We start from the raw sequence: 26,641 nt of genomic DNA on the forward strand, positions 1-26,641 counted from the left end.
ATTGGGTATTAGCAAACTCCCAAAATGAAAGGCATCCGAGGCAGAAAATGATTGTTTTAATAATAGAAGGCTTTTGATAGATTCTGTGTCTAATTACTGGATTGAAAGGTGCAAACAAGGAAACAAAAGCATGCTGTCCAGGAAGAAAATCCTATTGAACTAAGACTTCTGGGTAAAGATATTAGGCCCCTTTTGGAAGTACTGTAGAGCCACATCTTCCTTTCTATAACTTAAATATTATTTAGATGGGGATTTTTCACCTGTGGCAGAAACAACCAAGTTACAAAAGTCAGATCTACTCTAGAACGTCAGTGACCACCACTGTTGTTTATTTTGAAAAATCAGAACAATTATTTGGAATATAAACATTAACACCCTATTTTAATATAAAATAGTTGAGAATTTATTTTTATACTCAGTATTTTGAGCAACTAGACAATATTCCTTCCTCATCACAGCACACCTTATATACAGAAGCAACCCCTGCTGGATTCAATGGGACTTCCTCCCTTGGCAAGGGAGTAGGTTTAAATCAAATTGCTTTTAACCATTAGTCTTCACTTCCATAAGAATGTCCTTTCGGTAGATAATGAAAAGCTGCCCTCACATCCTTAAGATCAAAGTGCACAATTTCCGGATGGGTTTGTGCCATTCCCCCACCCACACCCCAAACAGCAATGGCACAAGGTATGGAAATGGAAGAGTAAGAAAAGGTCCAGCAGCTGATGTAACTGTTATTTGAAGGTATAGGGGTCCTGCTAGTAAGTAAGTATAAATAAATGATAAATAAATCATAACCTTGGCAACCTAGAGCTTAAACACTGACAGTTCTAGACAGGGCAGGTCCATGGGCATGGCCAGGATTTATTTTAGGGGGGCAGGCTATGTGTGGGGGGGGCAGAACCGAATTATCTGCAATGCAATTGGTCAGCAAGTTAATTTTATTTATTTATTTACTTGATTGGGGGGCAGTTGCCCCTCTGTGCCCCCCTGACTACACCCATGAGCAAGCCCACCCATGAGGCAAGATGAGCGGAGAGATTTCAGCAGCAGGATCCACGGAGGCTGCAGAACCCAATGCAGAACTTTATGCTCACCCCGCTTGTCCCTGATGTAGATCTTCACTCGCCCCTTCTTCCCCGGCAAGGTGTGTGTGTGTGTGTGTCATTTTGTGCTTCGCCTCAGGTGCCCCAAATGCTTCCAGGAGCAGCATAACACTTGCAGTATTTAAAAACAAGCGAATGAAGATGCGAGCACAGTCCTGCGCATGCATACTGAGACCTCCTTGGTATGTATATTCAATAAATAATAATAATAATACTCTGGCGGAAGCTCCATTTGACTCAATCCCATGTAGGTGTGCCTACTACGACTGCTTCTTCAGTCGCACAGGGCTGGAAGTACCGCAGATAACAGTATCCATAGTTGGCAGCCGCCACTACACATCAGCACCAAAGCTCAATAAAGGACTTCGGGACAGCGAAAGAAATTCTCCTCGCTTCCCATATTCCCAGACGCAGCTCTCCCCAATTGAAATTGGCCCCGTGAGAGCCACTGCCGCTTCTTTCCTTCCCGCAAAAAGCCTGCCCCCCCCCCTCTCTCTGTGTCTTTGAGAATTTTAAATCTCCTCCTCCCTCTCCAGAGTTTCACGTTCCTCATCCCTGCAGCGTCACGTGAGCCTGCTAAGGATTCGGGGAGCTGTAGTTTTCGCCGTCGCCGCCGGCCTCGAGAACTACAACCGCCTCCCCCCGCCCCCACATGCGGGCAGTAGGCGCCACTCGCGCATGCGCGGCGCGGAGAGAGGCCGCCATTTTGGAAAGCGGGGGTTGGAGCCTTTTCCGGGTGTATGTTTTACCTCAGCCCCGCGAGCACGGCGGTGCCCGTCTGACTTCAGGGAGCCCGCTGGAAAAGCGAGCCGCGTCGTCCATTTGAGGTTGGTGTTGCTGCCTAAAAACGCGAATAGGGAACTTGGTTGGGTGTCGGGTCCGCGTGAGGGGGGCGGGGATGCGCCTGGTGTCTTGTCCTGTGCTTCCCGCTCGCTCTCTGGCGCCGGGGTGGTGGGATCGGGGCACGTTGTTTCCAGCCGGGCGGGTGGGGGGGGTGCGTGACACGGGAAGATGACGGAACGCAAGACCCCGGGCTCGGTGAGGGTTGGCTAGTAAACACGCGGACATGCTGCGTGCGCCTGGTTAAGGCATCTTGGTGGGCGTCCCTCAGAAAAGGGCACGATTAAAAAAGGGTGACGCAGTGTCTATTAATCCACAGGGAGACTAAATAACAATAATAAGATGCCTGTTGGGAATCATGTTCTGAGATAAGCAGGGGCTGGCTTCAGATTATCATCATATTTTACTGGCCTATTCGTTTGGTGATTATAAATATGAAGTTTAACATACTCGGATTGTATGTTACTAACGCACAAGGACAACTTCATTTTATTTAGTAACCTGCAGCTAAACGGATGTGCTTACTTCGGTTACAGGCAGGGCCGGATTTAGGTTTGATGAGGCCCTAAGCTACTGAAGGTAATAGGGCCCTTTATATGTCCAGCTGTCCTTTGTCAACAACAAATTGTCACTGTTTTTTGTGTTGAATATATGCTACAGTATATGGTATTTTATGGACCTAATAGGTATCTAAAGCCATATCACATAACAACACAAAACTGTTGCTGTTTGTAGGTTTTATTTTATTTGTTTTTCATCTTATATTTTGGAAATAAATTACATTTTTCCCTGTACAGTAATTTATTTTTTGGGGGCCCCCAAGAGAGTGGGGCCCTAAGCTATAGCTTGTTTAGCTTATACATAAATCTAGCACTGGTTGCAAGCCCTTCCCCATGATTTCTGACTGATTTAAAATGCTTCAAGTACCGGTATGTCCCACTGTCTTTCTCAGGGAAGAAATGCGCAAAAATGGAGCTTTACACAACAATCCTATATAAATAAGTTCCATTCTGTTTAATAGGATGGCCACAATTCGGTAGTAGAACATCTGCTATGTGTGCAGAAAGCCCCAGGTTCATTCTCTGACATCCTCATATAGGGCTGCGAATGTCCCATGCTTGAAAACATTGATTACTGCTGCAAATAAATGTTAACGAGGGATAGGCAACATGATGTTCTCACTATGTTGTTTGGAGATAACTCCCATTATCTCTGACCTTTGGTTGTGCTGATTGGGGCTCATGGGTGTTGGAGTACAACAACATCTAGAGGACACCATATTGGTTACTGCTGGTGTAGCCCCTACTGTGCTAGATGGGTCAATGGTCTGGCTGAGGACATGTTCCTAATGGGGATTAGTACCATCTTAGCATGTGTAGGATTGCAGCCTTAATTAAGAAATGAGTTACTGGAGAAAAGTAACTGATATAATGCTGTAAACATATTGTTTTATGATTTTAAGATGCTTCATGATGAGTGTAAGCCAAGATACCTTGAAAGTCAAGATGCATCAGCAACAGAGCCCTGTTCTAAAAGGATGAAATCAACAGAAGAGCCTCATGGTAAATCCTATGATGGCTTGCAAAGACTTCATGAGGAAATGCATGTTAAAAAACCCCATAGTGGGTTTATTCCGTTGTCCATTTCTGATGAAGAGGCACAAAATGAAAAAGAAACTGCAGAAGTAAAGGCATTCACGGGTAAAATACCAGTGTCACCAGAGCCTTCAAAGTCAGTAAACAATACTGGGATTACAAGAAACAAAAGCTTTTCTCCTTCCAATACCAATATACGTAAAAACAGAGAAGACAATGCCTTCATCAAAGAACATAAGAATGAAGAGAAAGAATTATATAGCACAAGCAAAGCCTTTATTGGACCCATTTATAAAAGTAAAGCTGATTGCATACGTGATCAAAGGAAAAAGAGAGAAATGGTGCTAAAAATAGAAGATGAATTGTCCCAATTTTATAATGAAATTGATCAGCTTGAAAGTGATGAAAATCGTTTTGATAGTCACTTACAGGGGACAAAAACGAATTCACTTGGGGAACATAATAAATGGAATCCAACTGTTTGTGTAAATTCTCAAGAATGGTCCTATAGAACATCACCTGGTGGTGGTCAGTGTTTTTATAATAATGCACCAAGTGACCGTAGAATAGGCAGTGAACAGTATCCATACAATGACCCATCGGGTCACAGGAGTGACAACAGACGGTGTTGTAACAATGAAAGAGATGTATGGGAAATGAGACAATTATGTAACAAACAGGATAGTTCTAGATTCTGGAATGATTCTGTGTCTCAGTTAAGGCCTAGTTGGCAAAACACACATCCTTTTATAATACCTTATGGCCCACCATCTCCTCAATTCACTCCTCGTTTTAATTTTCAGGAACCTAATTCCTCATCACTTCGTTCAGATACTTTCCACCCCCCAAATGTGGGACCATTTAAAAACACCCATATTAACATGAGTAGTGCAACATCTGATGAAAATAATGCCTATCATTTTAGTAATCATAATATACAGCCCACCAGAAATGGATATAACATGCCTGATGGACACATGGGTAATGGTTTCTGTGAAACTCGACCATGTTGGAAAGAAATTAAAACTTTCCCAGATGAAGGATCAAGCAACGTTTCTCAGGAGTTTCCAGAGGGCAAGTTATGTGAGTCACAAAAGCTGCTTCTGATTTTAAGAGGTCTTCCAGGCTCAGGGAAGACAACATTATCTCGGTAAGTGAACGACAACTTAATTTTAAGAAAGAAATCTGTTCCGTTTGATTTATCATTTGTTGATGTTTCAAACATCATGGTCATTTCATCCACCAAAAATAATAATTCATATATATATATAAATACAACATTAAAACACAATATCATCCTATCTATCTGTCTATATAGAAGGAAAGGAAGCTGAATATTTTGTAGACTCTTGTTCCATTAAAACATTTTTATTTTTTGAGAGCAATTCAAATCACCCAAGACATTTCACTGGTGAGACAGTAATCGTTAAATGGCATATGTGTTAGTAATAAATTTTGCTTTTTCAGTAATAAAGTTGTTGACCATTGTTTAAATGTTTAAAGCATAATATTGTTTCTATTTTGCAACTGAACTTTTGAGTTGAATAATTCCATAATTGTATATTGTTCCTTTTAGTTTGTATTTTATTGTATTCTTTGTATACTGTACTGCCCTGAGAACTTCAGTTGAAGGGTGATCGTTGTTGTTATTATTTATTAAATTTGTAAACTGCAAACTGCCCTTCATCTGTACATCTCAGGGTGGTTCACAGCATAAAAATACAAGATAAAAACACAAAATACATAATAAAATCCAGAACAAAACAAGCCAATAACCCGTCCTTTGATATTATTAAAACAGTTATGATAATGATAAATAATGGGCTGTATCTAAAGTTGTGCTATATGAATGTTCTGTCAGTGCAATGATTTCTGCTTGAACAATGCAACATTCTCCCTTGCTTCTCCCCATGCACATGCCCTAAATTTGTTGTAACGGTCCCCCAAACCCTCCGGAACCAATTTGGGGAAGACATGGGTATAAGAGGGTGGGAAAATTCCATTGCACAAGCATAAATCCTTGCAGAATGAGTGCACTGAATACCGTCCATTATTCTTTTTATTTAATCCTGAAAACTCCAACAGTGATTGAAGCTGATTTTGAATGGTGCTGATTTTTTTTTTAAACCAAAACAAAAATATTTGAATGTCTCTTACTTTCTGTTGAGGATCACAAGATGAGTCCTGACTTTGAATTTCAGCTCAGCTATGGTTGATTTGGTCTGAAAGTTCTTGTCCAGAGTTTTCCCCATGTATGAGATAGCAATAATGGTAGTTTGGTGTAAGGATTAATGCATGTAGGGCTATAAAGAGTACTTCTTTGTTTCCATGCATTTTAAGTTTAAAAACAAAACATTAAAAGTAGAAACTAGGTACAACAGGCATTTACTATGTTTTTTGTGGACTATGGTTGGTAGATGGAGCATTCTAGGTAATGAGGTTCTAACTTGTGGAGATTGGCTGACCCTGCAGTGTTTTATGTTCTACAAAGCAAGTCTGGATGACCCCCAGTTGGTCCATCAAGAGTAGAAATTCACATCTTTTATCCTCTGAGATAGTTTTTCTGCAGCCTTTGTGGACTGAAAGGAAAATGAAGGAAGCCAGGAATATTTTTTGCCAATATTGTATGGCCAGTTTTAGCAAGTGAGCTGATGTAGAAGTGAGTAGCTGAGTGTTCAACAGAAGTTTTGTGCTCTGGGCCTCAGGGAAGGTATGAAATGTAGTGAGATAAATATGAGGTTTATAAATAGTTGACTTTGCAATGGAAACCAAAAATACCTTCAAAATAAATGAATAAAGTGTAATATGTTTTGCTTTCCAAAAACAAGATTTGTCTATCTTGTAATACCGTAGTGTTGCCTTTTCCTTTAACAGTATTCTGCTTGGTCAGAGTCGTGATGGCATTATATTCAGCACTGATGAATACTTTCGGCAGAACAATGGATGTTGGTCATATGATGTTGGTCAACTAAATGTTGCTCATGACTGGAACCAGAAGAGAGGTGTGAATATATTAAACTTCATCATGTATAATTTTGTTAATGATATACTTAAAAGAGTTTGTGGTTTAAGATCCACCAACATGTGCCTATTACAATATACAGAATGGACAAATCTCTTTTCCCAAGACTGGACAAAGGAGCCTGTGGTTGTCAGATACAGTGGTACCTTGACTTAAGAATTTAATCTGTTCCGACCTTCGTAAGTCGAAAAATTCGTTAGTAGAAGCCTATGGGGGGGACGACCGTAAGTCGAAGCAACCCCTATTAGAAATTTGTAAGTTGAAAAAATCCTATTCGCGCCGCATCCAAAATGGCGGACGGAGCTCCGTTCGTAACTCGAAACATTCATACGTTGAGTCATTCGTAAGTCGAGGTACCACTGTACAATAAATGAAGTAACTCCCTCCGTCTGGTAGTTCTGGGGCATGTAAAAGTTTAAACAGGTTTTTTCATGTTTCTACAGTGGTAGGAAAAGTTACATTTTCTGAAATTCTTTCTACAGTGGAACCTCTACTTACGAATTTAATCTGTTCCGAATGCACATTCGTAAGTAGAAACATTTGTAAGTCAAAACAATGTTTCCCATAGAAATGCATTGGGAATGGATTAATTCGTTCCGGGGCCTTAAAAAAAAGGCACTTTAAAGTCCGGCAGGAGGCAGCGATGGGCCCAATCCAGCCCTATGGCTGGATCCACAGGTGGGGAGGCCGGAGGTTGCGGCGGTGATGGGCCCAATCCGGCCCTATGGCTGGATCGGCAGCTGGGGGGCGGTGGGAGGCCGGTGGCGGTGGCTGCAAGGGCCCGATCTGGTCCTATGGCCGGATCGGCAGCTGGAGGGGCCGTGGGAGGTAGCGCGAGGCCGGCAAGGTAGCGCAGGATCGGGCCCCCGCCAGCCTCACGCGGGATCGGGCCCTCGCCGGCTCCGCTGCCGCTGCGAGCCCCAAATTGCGGCACGGCGGGGACTTTTCGCCGTTTGCCTTCCCCTTGGCTCGGGGAAGGCAAACGGCGAAAAGCCGCGCCGCAATTCGGCTCCTTCCCCCAGGCGCTTCAACTCGGGGAAGCAGGCATGGAGACGCCAACAGCCCGAGAAGCTCCTCCACTTTCCCCCCCCCACCCACCTGTCACACGAAGATTGGCGGGCGCTGCTTGCCGGGCTTGACAAACCCGGCAAGCAGCGCCCACCAATCTTCGGCTCTGTGCTGTGTGACAGGCGGGGTGGGGGGAAAGCGGAGGATCGCTCCTCCGCTTTCCCCCCACCCCCGCCTGTCACACGAAGATCGGCGGGCGCTGCTTGCCGGGCATGACAAGCCTGGCAAGCAGCACCTGCCGATCTTCGGCTCTGTGCTGTGCGACAGGCTTCCACCCACCCCCCGCCTGTCACACAAAGATCGGTAGCGGAGCCGGCGAGGGCCCAATCCTGCGCGAGGCCGGCAGGAGGCCGGCTTTGCAGCGGCACCAGCGGGGACCCGATCCTGCACAAGGCCAGCAGAAGGCTGGCTTCGCAGCGGCGGTGGCAGGGGAGCCGGCGAGAGCCCGATCCCAAGCGAGGCTGGCACACAGCGGTGGCGAGCGTGGGGCAGCGAGGCGGTGAGGGCCCGATTGTAAGTCGAATAAATTCGTAAGCCCGCCCCCATTTTTTCCCTTCGTAACTCGAAAAATTTGTATGTCATGAAATGCACATGAGCTCTACTCAGCCCTAAACACAACAGTATCACTGTCACGCTATTCTTGTGTACAGGAGCTGGCTTTTCTTCTCTTTGTAGATGCAACCATTTTGACTTGCAAAGGCCGCTTTGTCAATTTCTCACAGAAGTCTCTTTATCTGGAATTACTTGACTAATGAACTAATCAGTTTTGGTCAGTTGTGAACCTTGGTGGGAAAGAACAGATAAGGCAGCTATTGGTATTATATAGGAAAACTTTGTCTCTGACCTGAAGTTGATTCTGATGAGAGCCATTGAAAAGGAGTTTGTTGTATCATTGGCAGTTTTATACTTTCTTTTTCGAACCTTGTTAATTGAAGTAAGTGATACTTATAATTGCTGTTCATATAATTTATTATAATTTTATTGCAGCAAGACAAGCAATGGATCAAGGAAGATCCCCAATTATAATAGACAACACTAATACACAAGCCTGGGAAATGAAGCCTTATGTAGAAGCGGTAAATAAAGCAGCATATTTCTTATGGAAACTCACTTCCCTCTCAGTGAGAAAACTAAATGAATTAATCCGTCTGATTTTATTTTTGACATAATCTACATTTTGTATGATCTTCAGCTTATTATAATTTATGTATGTTTCTGTAAATCCTAAGCTTTTTTCCTGGCAAAATAACTGGTTTTCAGTCTGCTGAACTTGCAGCACAATCCTGTGCATCTTAGAAGTAAATTCCACATATTTAAATGGACTTACACCCAGATATGTGTATAAAATAGCAGCCTTTATCAGAAAAGCTAGTTTCTTATACTTTCCTTTGGAAGTTACTACTCTGTCACTATTATTTTTATAACCATAATTCTTTATCTTTGCTTAGGCTCTAGAAAAGGGCTACCGAATAGAATTCCATGAACCAGACACATGGTGGAAGTTTGACCCAGAAGAATTAGAAAAGTGAGGTCTATGCTTTGATTTTATTTTAAAATACATGAAAGCTTTAAAGTTTATTATTTTGTTTATGTAACCAGTGAATCAGCTTTTGAACAATGGCATATATCAACTTGTAAGGCTTCTCCCCACTTCTTCAGCATTAACTCTGCCACTAACTGTCCTTTTGACAACTATTGTGTCCGCTTGTCTCACTGAGGATTGTGTTCTGCACACCTTTCAGTTTCACCCTTCCTTTTTCTATTCATAAAGCTTAGTAGAAATGAATAGTAATAACAGTCTGATGAAACTTACAAAGCTTTTGATTTTATATTATTTTTAATAAGGCTGCTGCTGAAAGCATAATGGAAGTGCATTTTATTTGGATTTGACAAACTGTTCTGCTTGCAGAACAAAGCTTTCCTGCCTCCCACTTTTTCACAGCCCCTGAAAGGTCATTCCTGAAGGGTGTGCGATATGACATGGGTGAATGGTGGGCTACAATTGATTTAAATTGGGGACTTGTGCCTTCTGCATATGCTGTCACTCCACTGGATCCAAGCCAGTATTTATAATTATTTGAAGAATGCAGTAAATGGAATTATTGGGTGCACCACCTAAAAATATAAACTAGATTAAAATATTGTCAGACTATTTTTTAGTGTTTTCTCATTCAAACTTAATTTCAAATCTTCAAGAAACTAGATTGAACATCCATATAATTTCCTTAGGATCATGATGATGCTCATTTAAGTGACAGAGGGCTGGTGGTGGTAGGTTTTGGTTTTGGTTTTGCTCTTGCTCTTTAGTGAAAAATGATCACTGGGAAACTACAACTTTGCAAAAAGGAATAGCAAAGGAGAGGAGCAGCAGCCTAATCCTTTCTGCCAAAAACTGCTGTTTGCCAGCTGTCTTTCTACCCATGAGGAAAAACATATAAGAACCTGCTTGACCCTGGACAAGCTTCTTAAGAAAGACAATTTGAAAGCATTCTGAGAGATTCTATAAATTGATCAGACTTGAACTTCATTTCTTGTTTTTGTAGGAGGAATGAACATGGGGTCAACCGTGAGAAGATTCTTCAAATGTTGGAAAGATACGAATATCAAATATCAATACCCATTGTCATGAATTCGGTCCTGCCTTTTCACAAAACTTCACAGTGGCCACCTCCACAAAGAAGACAGAGGTGGGGAGCCTCTTCAGACTCTTGGAATACTTTCAGTGTATCAAATAGCCGATAACTCAGGGTATACTTGCTAAGGTTAATTCTCTTTTCAGAAAGCAAGCTATAATAAAATACAGCATTAATAAATTGAAATTTTAAAGCCACCTTAACTCCTAGTGTTGGATTGTTTCCAAACTATTCTGCTACTTTCTTTTGAGGGTTAAATAATCTTAATGCAGATAATTATCCCTTGGGGAATGTTTATAAATAATGTAAATACATGTTTAATATTAAAATTGAATGTTAAATATTTTTAAAATATATATTTGTACTAATCTTGGTTTTGATTAAGCCCTGTGACAATGTGGATACACCAGGTGGTTTATCATTGGATTTTAACACAGTTTTTGCATTGTAAACTGCTGAGCAGTTTCTTTAAGAATTCGAAATAGAATATAATGAATTTTTAATAAATGCAGGTAACCAGAAGAATAACTCAATATATATAAAGGTATTGCGTTTGAACCTTTTTTTTTTTTACTGCTTTCAATCGCAGTCCAGTTCTAACAACTTTATACCAGTTATTTCAGTTAAGTTTATTAATCAAATGTTGACATCAAGCTGAAGCTCGCTTTTCCATTGCCATTTATTCTTTGAGGTTTGTTGTTGTTCAAACAGTCAGTTATGGCAGTAGTAGTTTAGACCCTGCCCTGCAATTAAAACCTGTATTTCAAAACATTAGCATATAGTTTACATGGAATCCTGATAAGTTCAGTTCTTGAGATTTTAATATGAAGATTACATTGTCTTTTTCTAAGTTCACACTATTGTGGTATGTGAAAGTTTGCTTTTTTTGTTTGGTTATGCGGCTTTGTCATGAAAAAAGCAATAAATGAAATACATTGAAAAAACTGGAACTGTATACATATATGTGGACATTGGAACCAGTTACTTAAAACTGCATTACATATAGGCAGTAGCCAATTCATCAGAAGTTTGAGGCTGAGCTGGCATGAGGCTTAATTATTGTTCTAATTTTGGTTTTTTACCATGTAGTGAAAATTTACTGAATGTTTGCCTCTTGTCACCCAATTGCTGTGCTCTCTTGTACTATTGTTTCAGCAATCCATTGTCAGTGTAATACATTAGAGTCTTGAGTCTGAGCTTTATGGTTCAAGTTGAATGAAAATATTAAAATACCGGTGTGATCCATTAGGGCTCACCAGTTGTGGGTTGAGAGGTAACTCTTGGGAATATCAGGTAGTGACTTTGTCTTAAAGTAACTTTATTTGTCCTGTACAAATGGAAAATAAATCTAACATAAAAGACCCACTTTCCATCTCTTGATAAAGAAATATGTTTGCATGACACACAGTTGGAGAATCTTGACTACATTCAGAACATTTTTGTGTTTGCTCTGGAGACATGCTTTTGTCAAACTTGTTGGTATCTATAAATCTCTAAACAAAATAAAAACGGCTTATATCTGCTTTATAAATACATATTTTTAGGAGGCTATTGCCATCTTATGTATTTCTGTATTGCTACTCGAAGTGCCTGCTTTGGCCCGTTGGCAACTCGTATCAGCCTTGCATTGTTTCCATCTGAGAAAGCACAGTGTAGTTCTCTGTTAGTTGCACATATGCTTTTCATGGCTTTAAAGGGCAGTAGTTGTTGGGGAGGCAGAGATAGTTTGCTACTCACCTGCTTATTTGGAGACAAATATTGCTCACCCCAGGTGAGCAGAGAGACTGCAAATTACTGCTGCTATATGCAGATCACTTAATTGTCAAAGACAATTATGAAACCTGGTTTTGAGTTTTACTAATAAGGGGCTGTTAATATGAGACCTTTGTGGAGCAAGAGAAACTTTATGCTTTTGTGAAAGAAAATGCCAATTGCTCATATATGTATGTAAATGAAAATCTGATGGCTGCACCAGTCACTGTAGAAATCTCAACTTTTTGGCATTAGCTAGGAAAGGATTTTAAAATATGTCAATCACATTTGCTACTTTTGCATTAAGCTAGCTTACACAATTAAACAATATAATGCTTTTTACAGCATTTCTGTAGAAGCCACTGAATCACTAATACAAAAATAGCCTCATTTAAATAACTAGGATTATAAGCTATGGGCTGAGTGTGTAAATAATTGGTACCCAGGATGTTCAAGTTAAAAATGTTCCTACAGTTTGCCTCAAGTACATTTCTCTCCCTCTGTTATTGCTCTTTAACATGGGAGATTCAACCTTTGTGCTACTGCATTGTGGTCATACATTCCTTAAAAAGGCAGGATATATTTAAGGATATACTGATAATTGGCACTTCGGTAAATACTAGATTTAGTAACCATATATATGGAAGACCAGCAACTTAGTATATAATGCACTTCTCCTATGTAAGCTCCATTGGAAATGCATGGCTGCTGCAGAAGAGCACAAGAATGACAAACATATCCAATAAAGTACATGCATATTTCATGTGCCTCATTTGAAGAACACAACAAGAGTTGCAAAGCAAGTCAACTTTGGGAAAAGAGGCTGAAGACTCCATAGAAATAGATTGGTTGTATGTTTTCTATCATTTTGCTCTTGTGTTGAGAGTCCTGCTCATTAGCATGGCACCAAATTTGTGAAAACTTCATCGTAGGTGTGTCAGCCCTGGATTGGTGATTAGATATAACCAACATACTTTTGCTACTGCGGGAGGAAACCTACAGTAGTTTCTGTAGCTTTAAAGGTTAGTTAACAAATATATGATTTCTGTGGTTGAGATCCAGACTTCCTCCATTTGTCTACCAGTTTTTAAGATCCTGCCTTGAAGCGAACCCTCTAAAAAAACTGCCTCCAGAGGTTTGGAGGGAGCCTATGGAGTGTTTCCTCCTTAAGGGGATTTTCTTTTTCTTATGCTTAATTGGAGGGGTTCTGTGCCACATACACAAGGGTTTTAGGTACTAGTCTTTGCTTTGCAGAAATATCTTTAAACAGTACTTTTTAAAAGTCAAATTATTCATATGCTAACTTAAACTGTTTAACGAAGTACTCAGTTACTAAATCTGGAAAAGTAGAAGCAAGATAGTAGCCATGATCTAGGGATGTTGGCACAGAATGTATTCTTTGTGACTCCTACCACACTGAAAATTTCTGCAGACATCATATGTGGATATTCACAACCATGGCAAGAGACTGATTGGAAGGTTCATTCTCACATATCCTGACCAGAGTTTATGTGTGTGGTAAATGAACCTGTTACGTCATCTGGTAGATCGTTTTATTTGTATTTTAATTTTTGGCTTTGTATAGCAAGCAATTACCTGCAAGTGAAAAGGGTATATCTCTGGATCTACCCTTATTTGCCCCACGCACTTAAAACCTGAGTAGGGTTGCAAATGAGGCTACATGGATATGCATATGTAGGAGCTCTATGAGGTAGGTGGGATGTTCAGTTAAAGGTAATTTCTTAAACCTTAGTTATAAGAATCAAGTGTGTTAAGCCTTTGATCATTTCTAATAATTTCTTAATAGATTGCCTTTTTATCTGATAATATTTGCTGTATAGGTATGTAAACAGCAACAAATTACCTTTCTTTGGTTTGATTATTCAAGGTTTATGCTAGCACAGCTTTCAGTTTCATTTTTTTTAAAAGATAAAAGGGCAGGAGAGAATCGAAAGCTTGCTGTATAAGTCAGACTCGTTGGGAATAAAGTCTTTATATTTAATGTTTTTGTTCAGTGACTTGCATGTTCTTGTTTTTAATATGTATTTGTGAAATGTGCATGTAAATACTTTTTAATAGAAATTTTATTAAATCTAAAATTTTGAATGATATTTTGCTGCTTAATTTGTTTGCAAATGTTGCATTTTGAATGTTTTTCAGTCGTAGAGCTTGCTATGAATATCCAGTCTGTTGACTTTAATACGATATATATATATATATAACAATGTTCATGTATGTCCCTTGATTGCTGTGTCAGTATTTTCAGTATCTACAACAGGGATTGTAAAAATGTCTCACTTTTAGTAACTGGCAAGCTGTCTTTCCCCCATTGATGAGTGGGATGAGTAGAGGACTTTGTGGTTTGGGATGTAGCTGCACCCATTCATCAGTGTGATGCAGTTACATCATGTAAGTGTGGGTGGATTGTCCTGCCAAAAGTTGACATGATTTATCAACAATCAGCCTGCATTTCCTCCTTATAGCAGGCAAGGAGCTACATTGTTCCTAGTCATAAACATAAGAGAAACCTTGTGTTTGTAGTTCCTGCATGTTGCTGCCATAAATTTGGGGGGGGGAGCAAGAAATAACTTGTGTTATAATAACAAAGAATGAGTAGTGTTTTGGGAGGAGAACTAACATTTCCAAGATGGGCTTCTTGAAAGTGTAATGGCAATGAGAGAGAATCAAGTACCTGATCTACCGAATGAAAATGAATCTGCTCTGCAGGGCCACATAATATCTTCCAATACTCACAATGTGTGAAGAGAGTGGGTTGTGGGTATAAAAGTGGTTGGTGGTGAACTAATTGCTTGGTAAGGAAGTAGTAGGGTTTCAAAAAATTCTACCATGGGAAAGAATACTGTACATATTTTCAATTTGATTTTGATCCATTTAGGATGCAGTCCTATGGTCTGTGTCTCTGGGGCAGCAGGACATTCTTGACCTCCCTCTCCGCTGATAAGGATGTCTGCTCCCAGAGGCCTCTTTGTTGCAGCTGTGGAAGCATCCATGGCTGTTGGTACTCTGGCAGCCATAGGAGGCAGATTGAGAGTCGCTTTAGATGAGGACGCAAAGCTCCCCTGTTCCCATGACAAAGCAGGGGGTGGGGGTGGGTGGGTACAAGAGGATATGCCAGCGTTGGAGCTTGTATGCTTATTTTCCTTCCAGTGACTACCCCCTCCCCTCCCCCATCTTACTTCCGTGCCAGTATGTGAATAGCAGGACTTCGTATTTGTAGCCCTTCCACCAAGGGTTCTCCCCCTGCTCCCACAGAATTGCTTTGCTTGGTAGCATCAAAAAGGTGGCTAATGCAGCTAACAATAGAAATCAGTCAAAGCAAGACATTAAAATGTCAAAACAAAACTAAGTAGGCAAAGAGATGAAATACCAAATAATGCTAATCAGATAAATTAAAGTCCTGCCAGCATAAATATAAATTGAGGTCGTGTTAAACTAACCAAGTAGACTGCCCCCTTTGTGTTTCTGCCAATCATACTTGGGGGGGGGGGAAGGTGGGACATGTAAAATGCCTACTTGGTTGATCATAGATGGCAATAAGGTTTACATGACAGTCCTTTTGAAATCCTGGTGCCAAACAATTTAGGGCTTTAAAGATGATAACTACTGTAGTATCTTGAATCGAGCCTGGAAATGGATCAGTGGTGAGTACAGCTGGGGCGACTAAGCAGTTGTATGCTCCAGAAAACTAGCCCCAGCTAGAATTCTTGTAGTAGTATTTGTACCAGCTGTACTTTCCAAATGCTTCTCAAGGGCAATCACTATGAAGAGTGTGCTGTCAGTAGTCCAAATAGTTAACTAAGGCATGTGCAACTATAACCTGAGCTCCTCTAAGAACGGGTGCAGTTTGTGCAGCAGTTTAAGACTTCGAAAGGTTTAAGATTCTGTTTAAGATTAGATCAAGGATTACTCCTAAACCATGAGCCTAATTTGTGGGGAGGAATGTAGCTCCATCCAATATAGGCAACAATAATGTTTCCTGTTCTTAGCGATCAGGAGAATCTCTGGGTTGAGTCTCATTTTATTGGCCCATATTAACTCCTTCAGTGATATGGCCCTGGTTCAAAATGCTATCGCCTCTTTGGACTCAACTGGAAAGAAGAGAATATTGGTGTCCTTAGTGTACTGATAGCACCGGATCCAAGAGACTTAATATTTCCTTTACACACTTTCAAGCTTTGTCTTTCAGACATTTTGTCAAATGCACACTAGGAATCGATAGCGAGTCAACAGCTTGCCACTCTTCCCTCAACTGCATCTCTGTTTTTATGCAGCCATACTAAGTAATAATGCTACCCGTGAATGTTGAATTCAATACATAGTCAGAATACGCTTACAATTTTGATGGTTTACCAACACAATCTTACATTTGCCAAGCACTACTTTCAAATAATTCCCCTTATTTTCACATCCGTAAAACAGTGGCTTAAGCACCAGAATATGTTTTGGAAACCTACAGTCCAGGTCTAAGTCATTCTAATTGAATTAGTGGGGCTTAAGAGTACTTAACTGACTGGATCATGCCCTTGTTGACTGGCCTGCTTTTTTAAAAAAGAGTGTATTACTATTTTGTTTGGAAAGATACACTTGCATCTAGCTGCTCAATAAGAAAGTTTGGGCACTTGCAATCATACAAAAATGACATGCCTAGGTCAATTCATGCAACATAATTGGTTGGAGAGAACTGGAAAAGTACTACCAGATAAAAAGGGTTGTTCTAGAACTTATATCCACCTGTAATCCGGTGGCACAGTCTTCTCTAGCACCTCATTATGCTACATATGCAGACTCAGCCTTAATTTCCCTCATTTCATTGAACCAAAAGCAAAAATTAGGCTGTAGTATTAACCTCTACTAAGGAAATGCTATATCCTAAATGTATCCTAAATACATTTATTTCTTCTGGACAACTTCATTTTTTCTTCAAGCAACTCAAATGCATCATGTTTTGGGGTTTTCATTTTAACTAGGAACTTTGTAACTGATGCTTTTATTAAGATTATTCTTAATAATTTGTTCATATTTAGTTCTTATTCTGTTTAGGGAGTCGGTTGTAAAGAAGAAGCACAGGTTGCACAAGATGAAACAGAGGAGGAAGCAAAAGAGGAACAGAAGAATGAAGGGTGCTACCATGAAAGCTATGGGGAAAACGTCAGGTGGACATTTCACTCCAAGTGATGAAGAGTCAACACAGAGTGGCCTGGAAGATTCAGAAGACAATGAAAAATCAGCATATGTGATTGGGCACCAGAATGAGCGAAAAGAAGGTGTTGAGAGTGACTCTGCCAATGATAACAGTCTAACACATTGTGAGTTGCAAGAAGGAAGTGTCCTTGTTTCTGATATGGTGGATCCAGTGTTGGACAATTCATTAAAAAGGGAAGCTTTTGCAGGAGACGGTAGTCTACCTCTAGTGCATTTGCCGCCACCTCCTAATGAAAACAGAACTGAACAATCATTCAGTAATCATTTGCCAAATGAAATTAAAAATGTAAACTTTGTAGAAGGCAAGAGCAACGACGAAAAGCACAGTTCTCTGAAGTTGGAGCACATTACTGAAAATAGTACAGAAATACTGACAAATAGGGAAGACAAAGACAAAGCTGCATCTGCTGAAGTCATACTTGATTCTGGCCCAGGAAGGAAACTGCTCAGCGATGGGGAAAAATTAGCCGCTCATCTTCCTGGGCCATCAAAAAAGAATGAGGGAAATACCTGGGCTTTCTTTTCTATCGACTTGGCTGGCAAACAGCCCCAAACCATCTTGGACAAAAGTGATTCCTGTTTGACTTGGCCTGACGGTACATCTAAGATCATGTATGAGCAAAGGCCAAAGAGGGAGAGGAGGCCCAAGCAAGTATTTTCAGGAATGACAGGAGAACTGATTGAATATCAACCTAATAAAGAATTAGCGAAAGGAGAAGTGTTACATGGAAATAACAGTATAACAGATTGTGCTCAAACACCCCAGCTAACTGAGAACATCCATAGAATGCCATGCACTGGGGCAGGTGAATTCGCGACAGAACCTAGTACTAAAACCAGTGATCCAAACAATGTAAGCCTTTTAGCTACACCAAGGAAAACAGTAAGATGCAAAAGGATCTTCAAGTTGGCCCCCAGCTTTGGTTTACCCAGACAGATTCCAGTTAGAAAGGACGAGCAAGTACTAAAGGATATTGTTGTACTGGTGGAACAAGAGGAGACTTCAAATGAAGAGGCTAGAGAAAAGAACAAGCAAAGCCTTGGCTGCTATAAATGTCCAGTACCTTCTAGTTATGATTTAGCAATAGAATCATCTCCTCATCTTGATGTAGAACCTCTCTTATGTAAATATTCCAGCCAATTTGCACAGAAATCTATGGACTTTTCAACAAAAGTAGTCGCTCCTCCAATTCAGATATGTACTTGTAGAGCTTCCTTACCTAGCAAACAGCAAGTTGTTGCTTTTGATCAAGCTGTGGAAGCTAACACAGAGAAAAAGAGGGAGAACATATCTCCAGAAGTTTCAACTACTCAGCCAGATATTTTGTGTTCAGTTCAAGAAACAGACTCTTCTGCTGAAAACTCTGAAAAGATACAAGAAGTTAATGAAACTGAGCAACTGGAGTATTCCCCAATCGAATACGAACAATACCCCTTGAAAACAAAAGCCAGTGTTTTGGGGCTTCCTTTATCCCTAGGATTTGCACTTCAACTAGTAGAACATTTTGGTTCTCCAGGAATTCCACTGGGTAACTACTATTTTTTGAAGGAAAAAAAACAAGTAATACAATTTGGCAAGTTAGGTACTTATTGCTTAGCAAAGTTGCCTAGTGAGCCAGCCACTGCTGTGTGTGTGTGTTTGTGTGTGTGTGTCATTAAGTCCAAAGCAATAAATTCAAAAGAACATTACACCAGCTGAAGGTGGGACTCATCTATATATCTATGAGTCCTATCTTCAGCTGGTGTAATGTTCTTTTGAATTTATTGCTTTGGACTTAACTTTTCCTAACAGAGACTGAATGCTTTTGGGTTACAGTGTTTAACATCCAAGAAATTTAAAATTACTCTGGCTATTTTAGAATGAAAATTAAAAATCACTATACATTCACAAAATAATTGATTTTAACCCTTCGGTAAGTGTTTGTTCTTAATTTTTGAATTTAACCATTGCCAGCTTGGCATTCATATTATTTATACTTCAGCCTTATGTGTGGTCTCCTATCCATGGGCATTTCAGTCTACACTTGCTTACCTTCAGCAATGACGTAGGCTTCAGCGGAACATTAACTGAGCCCACAAACTTGGCCTTTTCAAGTGTTACGCTATTCCTTTACAAGTCTTATAATATACACATGTAGTGACTTCCCCCAATTTCCTTAATTAGGCTTGCGTTACAATAGCAACATTTGTAATTGTAGAGGGAAATACTGCAGTGGGGAAAATTACACTGCTGTTCCATATTCTTCTATAGCAGGCATCCCCAAACTTTGGCCCTCTAGATGTTTTGGACTACAATTCCCATCTTCCCCAACTACTGGTCCTGTTAGCTAGGGATCATGGGAGTTGTAGGCCAAAACATCTGGAGGGCCGCAGTTTGGGGATGCTTGTTCTATAGCCTTAAAAGGTAAAGGGACCCCTGACCATTAGGTCCAGTCGTGACCGACTCTGGGGTTGCACGCTTATCTCGCATTATTGGCCAAGGGAGCCGGCGTACAGCTTCCAGGTCATGTGGCCAGCATGACAAAGCCGCTTCTGGCAAACCAGAGCAGCACATGAAAAAGCCGTTTACCTTCCCGCTGTAGCGGTTCCTATTTATCTACTTGCATTTTGACGTGCTTTCGAACTGCTAGGTTGGCAGGAGCTGGGACCAAGCAACGGGAACTCACCCCGTCACAGGGATTCGAACCGCCGACCTTCTGATCAGCAAGCCCTAGGCTCAGTGGTTTAACCACAGCGCCATAGCCTTAATCATGCCTAAAATCAAGATAAGTGCTGATTTATTTTAGCAGGCCTGCTCTGCTTGTTTTCATAGCTGAATGTGGTTACAGATTACCTGGGCCCATCACTTTCCACATACTCTTGGTACCTTTAATTCTGCTTACAAAATCCACCTTTCAGTCTCAACACAGTATGGAGGTTCAGTTATTCCCAGTCTCTTTGTAGATTCTAAAGCATTCACTACTGCTTGACACAACAAATTTGATGCCCAGCTACTGTTTTCAGCATTTTCTTCCCAGCTTGCTTCGGAACATTTAACAAGTCTACATACACATACCCACAGAAGAAAATTAAGTGCCACTTGTTAACATTTCTCCCTCTAATGCTACAGAAATAATCCATGCCAACAGCAAACAACTAGTGCTACCATAAAAGGGTCCTTTATAGTACCCTTATCTAAAGATAATGGAAGAGCTGCTTGCTGGGTGAGACCAAAGGTCCATCTAGCCCTGCATTCTCCCAGTTGCCACTGGGAATCTTACAGCCCTTTCCAGGTATTTCTGGTATATGGAAGTATATTGCCTCTGAATATGGAGAGAAACTATGGGCTACCTGTCGTTGACAAATCTATCCTCCATAAATTTGTCTTGCGTTTTTTAAAGCCATCTAAACCACCAGCCATCTTGTTGTACAATATGTTAAGTATGTGTTGTTATAAAGAAGGAATGAGCCATAGCTCAGAGGCATTGTCTGCAGGACGTCCCAGATGTAATGCCCTGGCGCCCCTACCCGAAATCTGTCTCTAGCAGTAGATGCTGGGAAGGACCTCTGCTTCATGGAAAACTGATGCTAACGGGGGAAAATTGGGGTGAGTGGACATATGAAAAAAGTGGATTTTTTTGGCCACATAAATTATGTTTTATACACGACTTCATTCTCTGTACTGCCACACCGACCTTTTTTTATTGGCTGGTACAGTGTGTTTTCTCCTGCCAATCTAGCAGTTTGAAAGCATGTCAAAGTGCAAGTAGATAAATAGGTACCGCTCCGGCGGGAAGGTATACGGCATTTCTGTGCGCTGCTCTGGTTCGCCAGAAGCGCCTTAGTCATGCTTAGCATATGACCCGGAAGCTGTCTGCGGACAAATGCCGGCTCCCTCGGCCAGTAAAGCAAGATGAGCACCGCAACCTGAGTCATGCGTGACTGGACCTAATGGTCAGGGGTATATTTACCTTTACAGTGTGTTTATACAGACACTCACAACACTTTTTGTTATCTATGTGGCCTTGTAGGTTAACAAATTATCTACTACAGCATCAAGTGATAACTGCACAGGTGCACAAACAGGTGCCCCACATACTGATTTCTTGGATCTCCCAATACAATAATTATTTTTATCGGAATTCGTGCATACCCTTTGTTGCTAATTCCCAAATATTTTAACGGCACAAGAAGTCAAGATATCAGTGCATGTGTGAGTCAACTATGGGATATCTGTATTTTGCATGCTCAGGTTGTGGCACTAGTAACGACTAAAATTACTAGCATGCTTCTCAGGTTACACAGTTACTCTTCGTTATTTGCAGTATGTAGGTCAAATAACCACTTTGTGCAAAATCTTGTTTCATAGACACTTTATTACCAGATGATTATGTAGTTCCCCTTGATTGGGCAACATCAAAGGAGATCTATTTACTGTGGAAGACATCTGTGGAGGTATGAATGTTAGTTCTCCAGCTACCTTGCCATGCAGATTATGTTAATAACTTGCATCATGATAATTGCTCCACAGCCATTGGACAAAACCAACATAAGCAGTGAAGGAACGTGCAAGGCTTGATCATTCTGTCAGGAATAGCTCTATCTTGATAGGCTGTCACCCTGTAGAAAAAGGAAGATTTTATGTTTTCTTGTGGCTGAAAGAAATAGAAGACTCACATTTTTTTAATATAAAAAACCCTTTAATTCTATTTTAGAAGAAGCAGAAAACTATCATATCAAAAGAAGACAGCTCCTTACCCGGTGAGTATAATCTTTTGCTTAATGGATGGAGAGGAGGAGGGAGGAAGAGTTCATACAATTCCCAAATTATTACCAGCTGCAAAATATTTTCTGCGTACTTTTGGAATGTTGTGCTCAGATGTTTGTCTAAATTTTTGCATCTACAGATCTGATTGAAACACAATGAGTTGTTCCTTTTAGCTACTATTTGATATAGAGTAGGGGTCCCCAAACTACGGCCCCCGGGCCGGATGCGGCCCAATTGGCCTCCCAATCCGGCCCACGACGACCCCCGCCGCCCGCCGCCTGCTCTTACGGCGCGCGGCGCGGCGGCGAACTTCAAAATCGGCAAAAAATCGCAGAAAATCGCTTGTGCGCATGCGTATGGGCCTCTCCCGACCCAGAAGAGGTCATTTCCGATGCACTTCCGGGTCGGGGGAGGCCCATACGCATGCGCACAAGCGATTTTCGGCAATTTTTTTCCGACCGTGTGCACCCTCCGGCCCGCTGCGCGCGCACTCCCCTGCCCTCCGGCCCGCCACGCGGGCGGCGCGGCGGGCACCGGCCCAAAGCCTGGTAAGTCTGGGGACCCCTGATATAGAGTATAAAGTGGAAAGGTCTTTTGTTCTTCTGATCTTGGAAAATGTCATCGATTCTCACCTCCTTGATGACAATTTATTTTCAGGCAGCCAATAAATGATCTGTTGAAAGGTGTTAGTAGCCATATCTGCACTAATCCCAGAGACTCCATGTCAAAACAGTGCTGTTCTTCTAGGGCATAATCAAGCTATAGAATTAATTGCCACAATATGTGGAGATAGCCACCAACCCGGACGACTCTTAAAAGTACAGACAGATTCATAGGGACAAATCATGCCTCTGAATGCCATTTGCTGCGGAACAGTAGCAGTAAATACGGTAGCATTATCCTGTGCCTTGGCTTTCGGCTTCTCAGAGATGTCTGGCTGAGCATCTACAGGGCCCTGCTGTAGGTGTCTCCTCATTCTGAACTGCAGAAGATTTGCACAAGGCAGAAGGCCTTCATGGCAGTGCCCCCACCCGACCCCAGTTGCAGAATTCCCCTAAATACCTGCCTGGTGCCCACATTAATGTATTTTTAGTGCCAGGTAAGACCTCTGTATTCTCCCAGGTTTTAAATATTTTTAGTGCCATTATAATATCACTTTTACAGTTGTTATCAATATTAATTAGGTGACACTGCTGTGTGTATCTGAAGAAGTGTGCATGCACATGAAAGCTCATACCAAAATATAAACTTAGTTGGTCTTTAAGGTGCTACTGAAGGAATTTTTTTATTTTGCTTCAACTCAGACCAACACGGCTACCTACCTGTAACTAGGTGACACTGCTGCTGCTGCTGTTGTAGACCCCTGAAGAAAGCAGGTTTGAAGTCTCTGCTTGTATCCCCTCCCCCACCCTTGTGGGTCAACTTTGACCCACAATCCATCAGATGATTGACAGGTGGGTCAGCACACCCACCTGTCACAAGTTGGGCTATGGGGAAGGAGGGAGATTTGGCCCAGTGGAGCAGAAAGTTCCTTACCCTTGTTATGATCATTGGTGTGTTTCGCTCTGTGAAGTACTTGACTCTAACTAATCCCAACCTCAGAGGCTTTGAAGTCATTTATCTTTGGGTAAAAATAAAATAAAGGGACCTAGAGTTGGCCCAGAAAGTTGGATGAGGATATCTGTTGTAGAGATAGAAAGGGAAATAATGCAGCAGTATGTAGCCAGACAGGATTGCATACAGCAACAGTTTGATGATGGGAGCTGGGAACCAGCCACACTTCCTGCTTCCTCTTGGATGACGACACTGATCAACAGGTATAGATAAATCCATGTAAGATCCAGTTTCAGGCTGCTTATGTCGCTTTCTTTGTAGCTGGTGAAACTGCCCAAGAAGGTTCAAATAAAGATGATCAAGACAGAAAAGAATCTCCCGAAGCCAATCCATAAATGCACTTGGAAGAAGCACCCTTTGTCAAATAATCCGAGCAGCGATGGTGGCGTGTTCTGAACTTTTGTCTAAAAATTAAATATCAGCATTATGTGCAGAAAGGTACAACATGGAATTTATTTATATACATACATATGCATGAGAAGATCTATTTCCAATCTGTGTTTCGATTTTTTGTGTGAACTATAGGCATCTATCTTTTCTGTAAACGAATATCCATAGATTGGGCTCCATAGAGTGGTGATATAGCTCCTGCTACATTATTATTCTCAGCTGCTGAGAGCAAATGTTTATATTAGGATACAATATCATATCAGAGTGGCAAATAGTAAAAGGAACTATTTGCTCTACTTAAATAAGGCAGATTTGATAAGCTTTAAATATTGATGCTACTTATTTTTCCCTCAGATGTTGGATTCAATCTGATAGCAGCCCTACACATTACAACAGGGGTCAGCAAACTTTTTCAGCAGGGGGGCCGGTCCACTGTCCCTCAGACCTTGTGATGGGCCGAACTATATTTTGGAAAAAAATATGAACGAATTCCTATGCCCTACAAATAACCCAGAGATGCATTTTAAATAAAAGGACACATTCTACTCATGTAAAAACACAATGATTCCCGGACCGTCCGCAGGCTGGATTTAGAAGGCGATTGGGCCAGAACTGGCCCCCGGGCCTTAGTTTGCCTACCCATGCATTACAACAAATTATGAAAGGGGAAAGTGCACGGCTTGAGATCATATGACCCCAAGAGCAAGATCCCATGTCCCTTTTTCCTTTGGATATTGAGTGTACAAGTGCTGCGTGTGGATACTGCGCATAAAGAAATCAATGTTAATCTATTAACATGGAGGTACTGTTGACAGTAATAGAACATTTTTGGAAAGTCATGCTTAAGATGTTTACCTCCTCTTCAGATAATATTCCACAGTCTGGGTGAAAAATTTCTGGCATCTGACCACCCAGTTGGGAAGGCATGTAGCCTTAGGTTTATTTTTGACACATTTTTTAAATCCTATGTTCCCCATATTTTAATCCATAGCATAATTGTGCCACTTCTGCCTGTATCAATTGCAAAAATATAGCCCTTTCTGTCTGTTCCCTCAGGAAAACTCTGGTCCATGTCCCGGTCATTTTTTACCTACACTTCTCCAATCTCTTCCTCACTGGTTTTCCATTGTCTTAACTTGGTCCCTTTGCATCTTTTCAGCTTTCTGAATGCCAAAAAGTTCACCATTCTCATTGTCCTAATCATAAGATGCCTCTCCTTAGATCAGGGGTAAGCAACCTTTTTCAGCCGAGGGCCGGTCCACCGTCCCTCAGACCATGTGGTGGGCCGAATTATCTTTTTTGGGGGGGGAAATGAATGAATTCCTATGCCCCACAAATAACCCAGAGATGCATTTTAAATAAAAGGACACATTCTACTCATGTAAAAGCACGCTGATTCCCGGACTGTCCACAGGCCGCATCCAGCCCCCGGGGCTTGGGTTGCCTACCCCTGCCTTAGATAAACACTGGTTTCCTGTCTTGTTAACTTGAAAGCACTCCAAAGCCAATTCCTCTTAGCTCTCCATCCTTATATCTTGACACATCCCTGCTCATGACCTTTACTACTCCGCTTTCACTACTCTCACCTATCAGATTTCCTGCTCCCTCAAAAGACATCATCCCTTCCTTTTCCTTTTGCACTTTTCTATAAAGCCTTTGCACAACCCCACTATATCTCAGCTTGTTACAGAGCCTAACAATTGCATCCATTTTCTCCACTTTCTCCATTTCCTTTGTTGAATTTTTTTGGGCAGCAACCATTTAAAATCTTTAAAGCACTATGTACACAGATGGCACTACATTAATAATAAAATACAATGGTGCCTCGCAAGACGAAATTAATTCGTTCCGCGATTCGCTTCGTCTTGTTATAATTTCGTCTTGCGAAGCGCGGTTTGCCGCGGCAAAAAAAGGAAAAAACGATGGGAAAATTAGTCTTGCGAAGTACGGTCATAGAAAACTTCATCTTGAGAATCACCAAAAACATAGCAAAATGCTTTCGACTTGCGAGTTTTTCGTTGCGCGAGGCATTCATCTTGCGAGGTACCACTGTAGTAATAATCAATGTGAAAAATACGTATTTTCTGTGTTGAGAAGTGGTATTTCCCAGTTGGCAAACTGAATATATTTATATATTCCTCTTCCAGCGAAAAGAAATATTACTTCAAAAAACCCTGCTCCCCACAAAAACGCAGAATGGCCAATCTGAGTTAATTACAAACATTATCATTGTGTGTGTGTGTGTGTGCATATTTCATATTCTGACTGAAGGTGACAATTGTAAAACTTTAAATCAGCACCAGTAGGCTTGGGATTTTGGTTTGATACTTCACTAGACTTTTCAAAAAATTTGTATTACAGAATTTGCTCAATTTTGGCTTTGTCGCGGATGGACTCAAGTTAAGTCACCTATAACTAATGACAACGGCGGTGAGGAGAAATGCAAATTCTAAAGTTTGTTGAAAACATGGCCTATAGTCACACTGCTGCTTTCTTTCCATGTAGCCTTTGAATTTTGTTTTGAAATTAAATGAAGCTTTGAAGAATGTTTTGTCATTGTCACTATGAGAAAGCAACTTGAAACCTGTGCAGTTTCATCTGTTTGCCTCCTGTACATGTCCCATGAAGAAACTAAGAAAAAAGTGGTCAGT

General features: G+C 41.1%; 1 protein-coding gene across 2 annotated transcripts; it reads left to right on the top strand.

Moving 5' to 3' along the window:
• Nucleotides 1–1,793: 1,793 nt before the first annotated feature.
• LOC118084984 (uncharacterized) lies at nucleotides 1,794–26,536 on the top strand. 2 transcript variants are annotated; one of them, XM_088668230.1, is made up of 11 exons: nucleotides 1,794–1,933; nucleotides 3,409–4,691; nucleotides 6,416–6,543; nucleotides 8,619–8,707; nucleotides 9,080–9,156; nucleotides 10,175–10,318; nucleotides 17,078–18,768; nucleotides 21,588–21,673; nucleotides 21,934–21,979; nucleotides 23,862–24,038; nucleotides 26,352–26,536. In XM_088668230.1, the coding sequence occupies exons 2-10, from the start codon at nucleotides 3,409–3,411 to the stop codon at nucleotides 23,933–23,935; spliced, it is 3,618 nt and encodes a 1,205-aa protein (XP_088524356.1). In that variant the 5' UTR covers nucleotides 1,794–1,933; the 3' UTR covers nucleotides 23,936–24,038; nucleotides 26,352–26,536. The 2 variants fall into 2 exon arrangements, with proteins under 2 accessions (XP_088524356.1, XP_034971087.3); XM_035115196.3 differs by lacking the exon at nucleotides 21,588–21,673.
• The last annotated feature ends 105 nt before the right edge of the window (nucleotides 26,537–26,641 follow it).

This window comes from Zootoca vivipara, chromosome 4 (genome assembly GCF_965207765.1).
Source record: "Zootoca vivipara chromosome 4, rZooViv2.hap1.1, whole genome shotgun sequence".
NCBI lineage: Eukaryota > Metazoa > Chordata > Lepidosauria > Squamata > Lacertidae > Zootoca > Zootoca vivipara.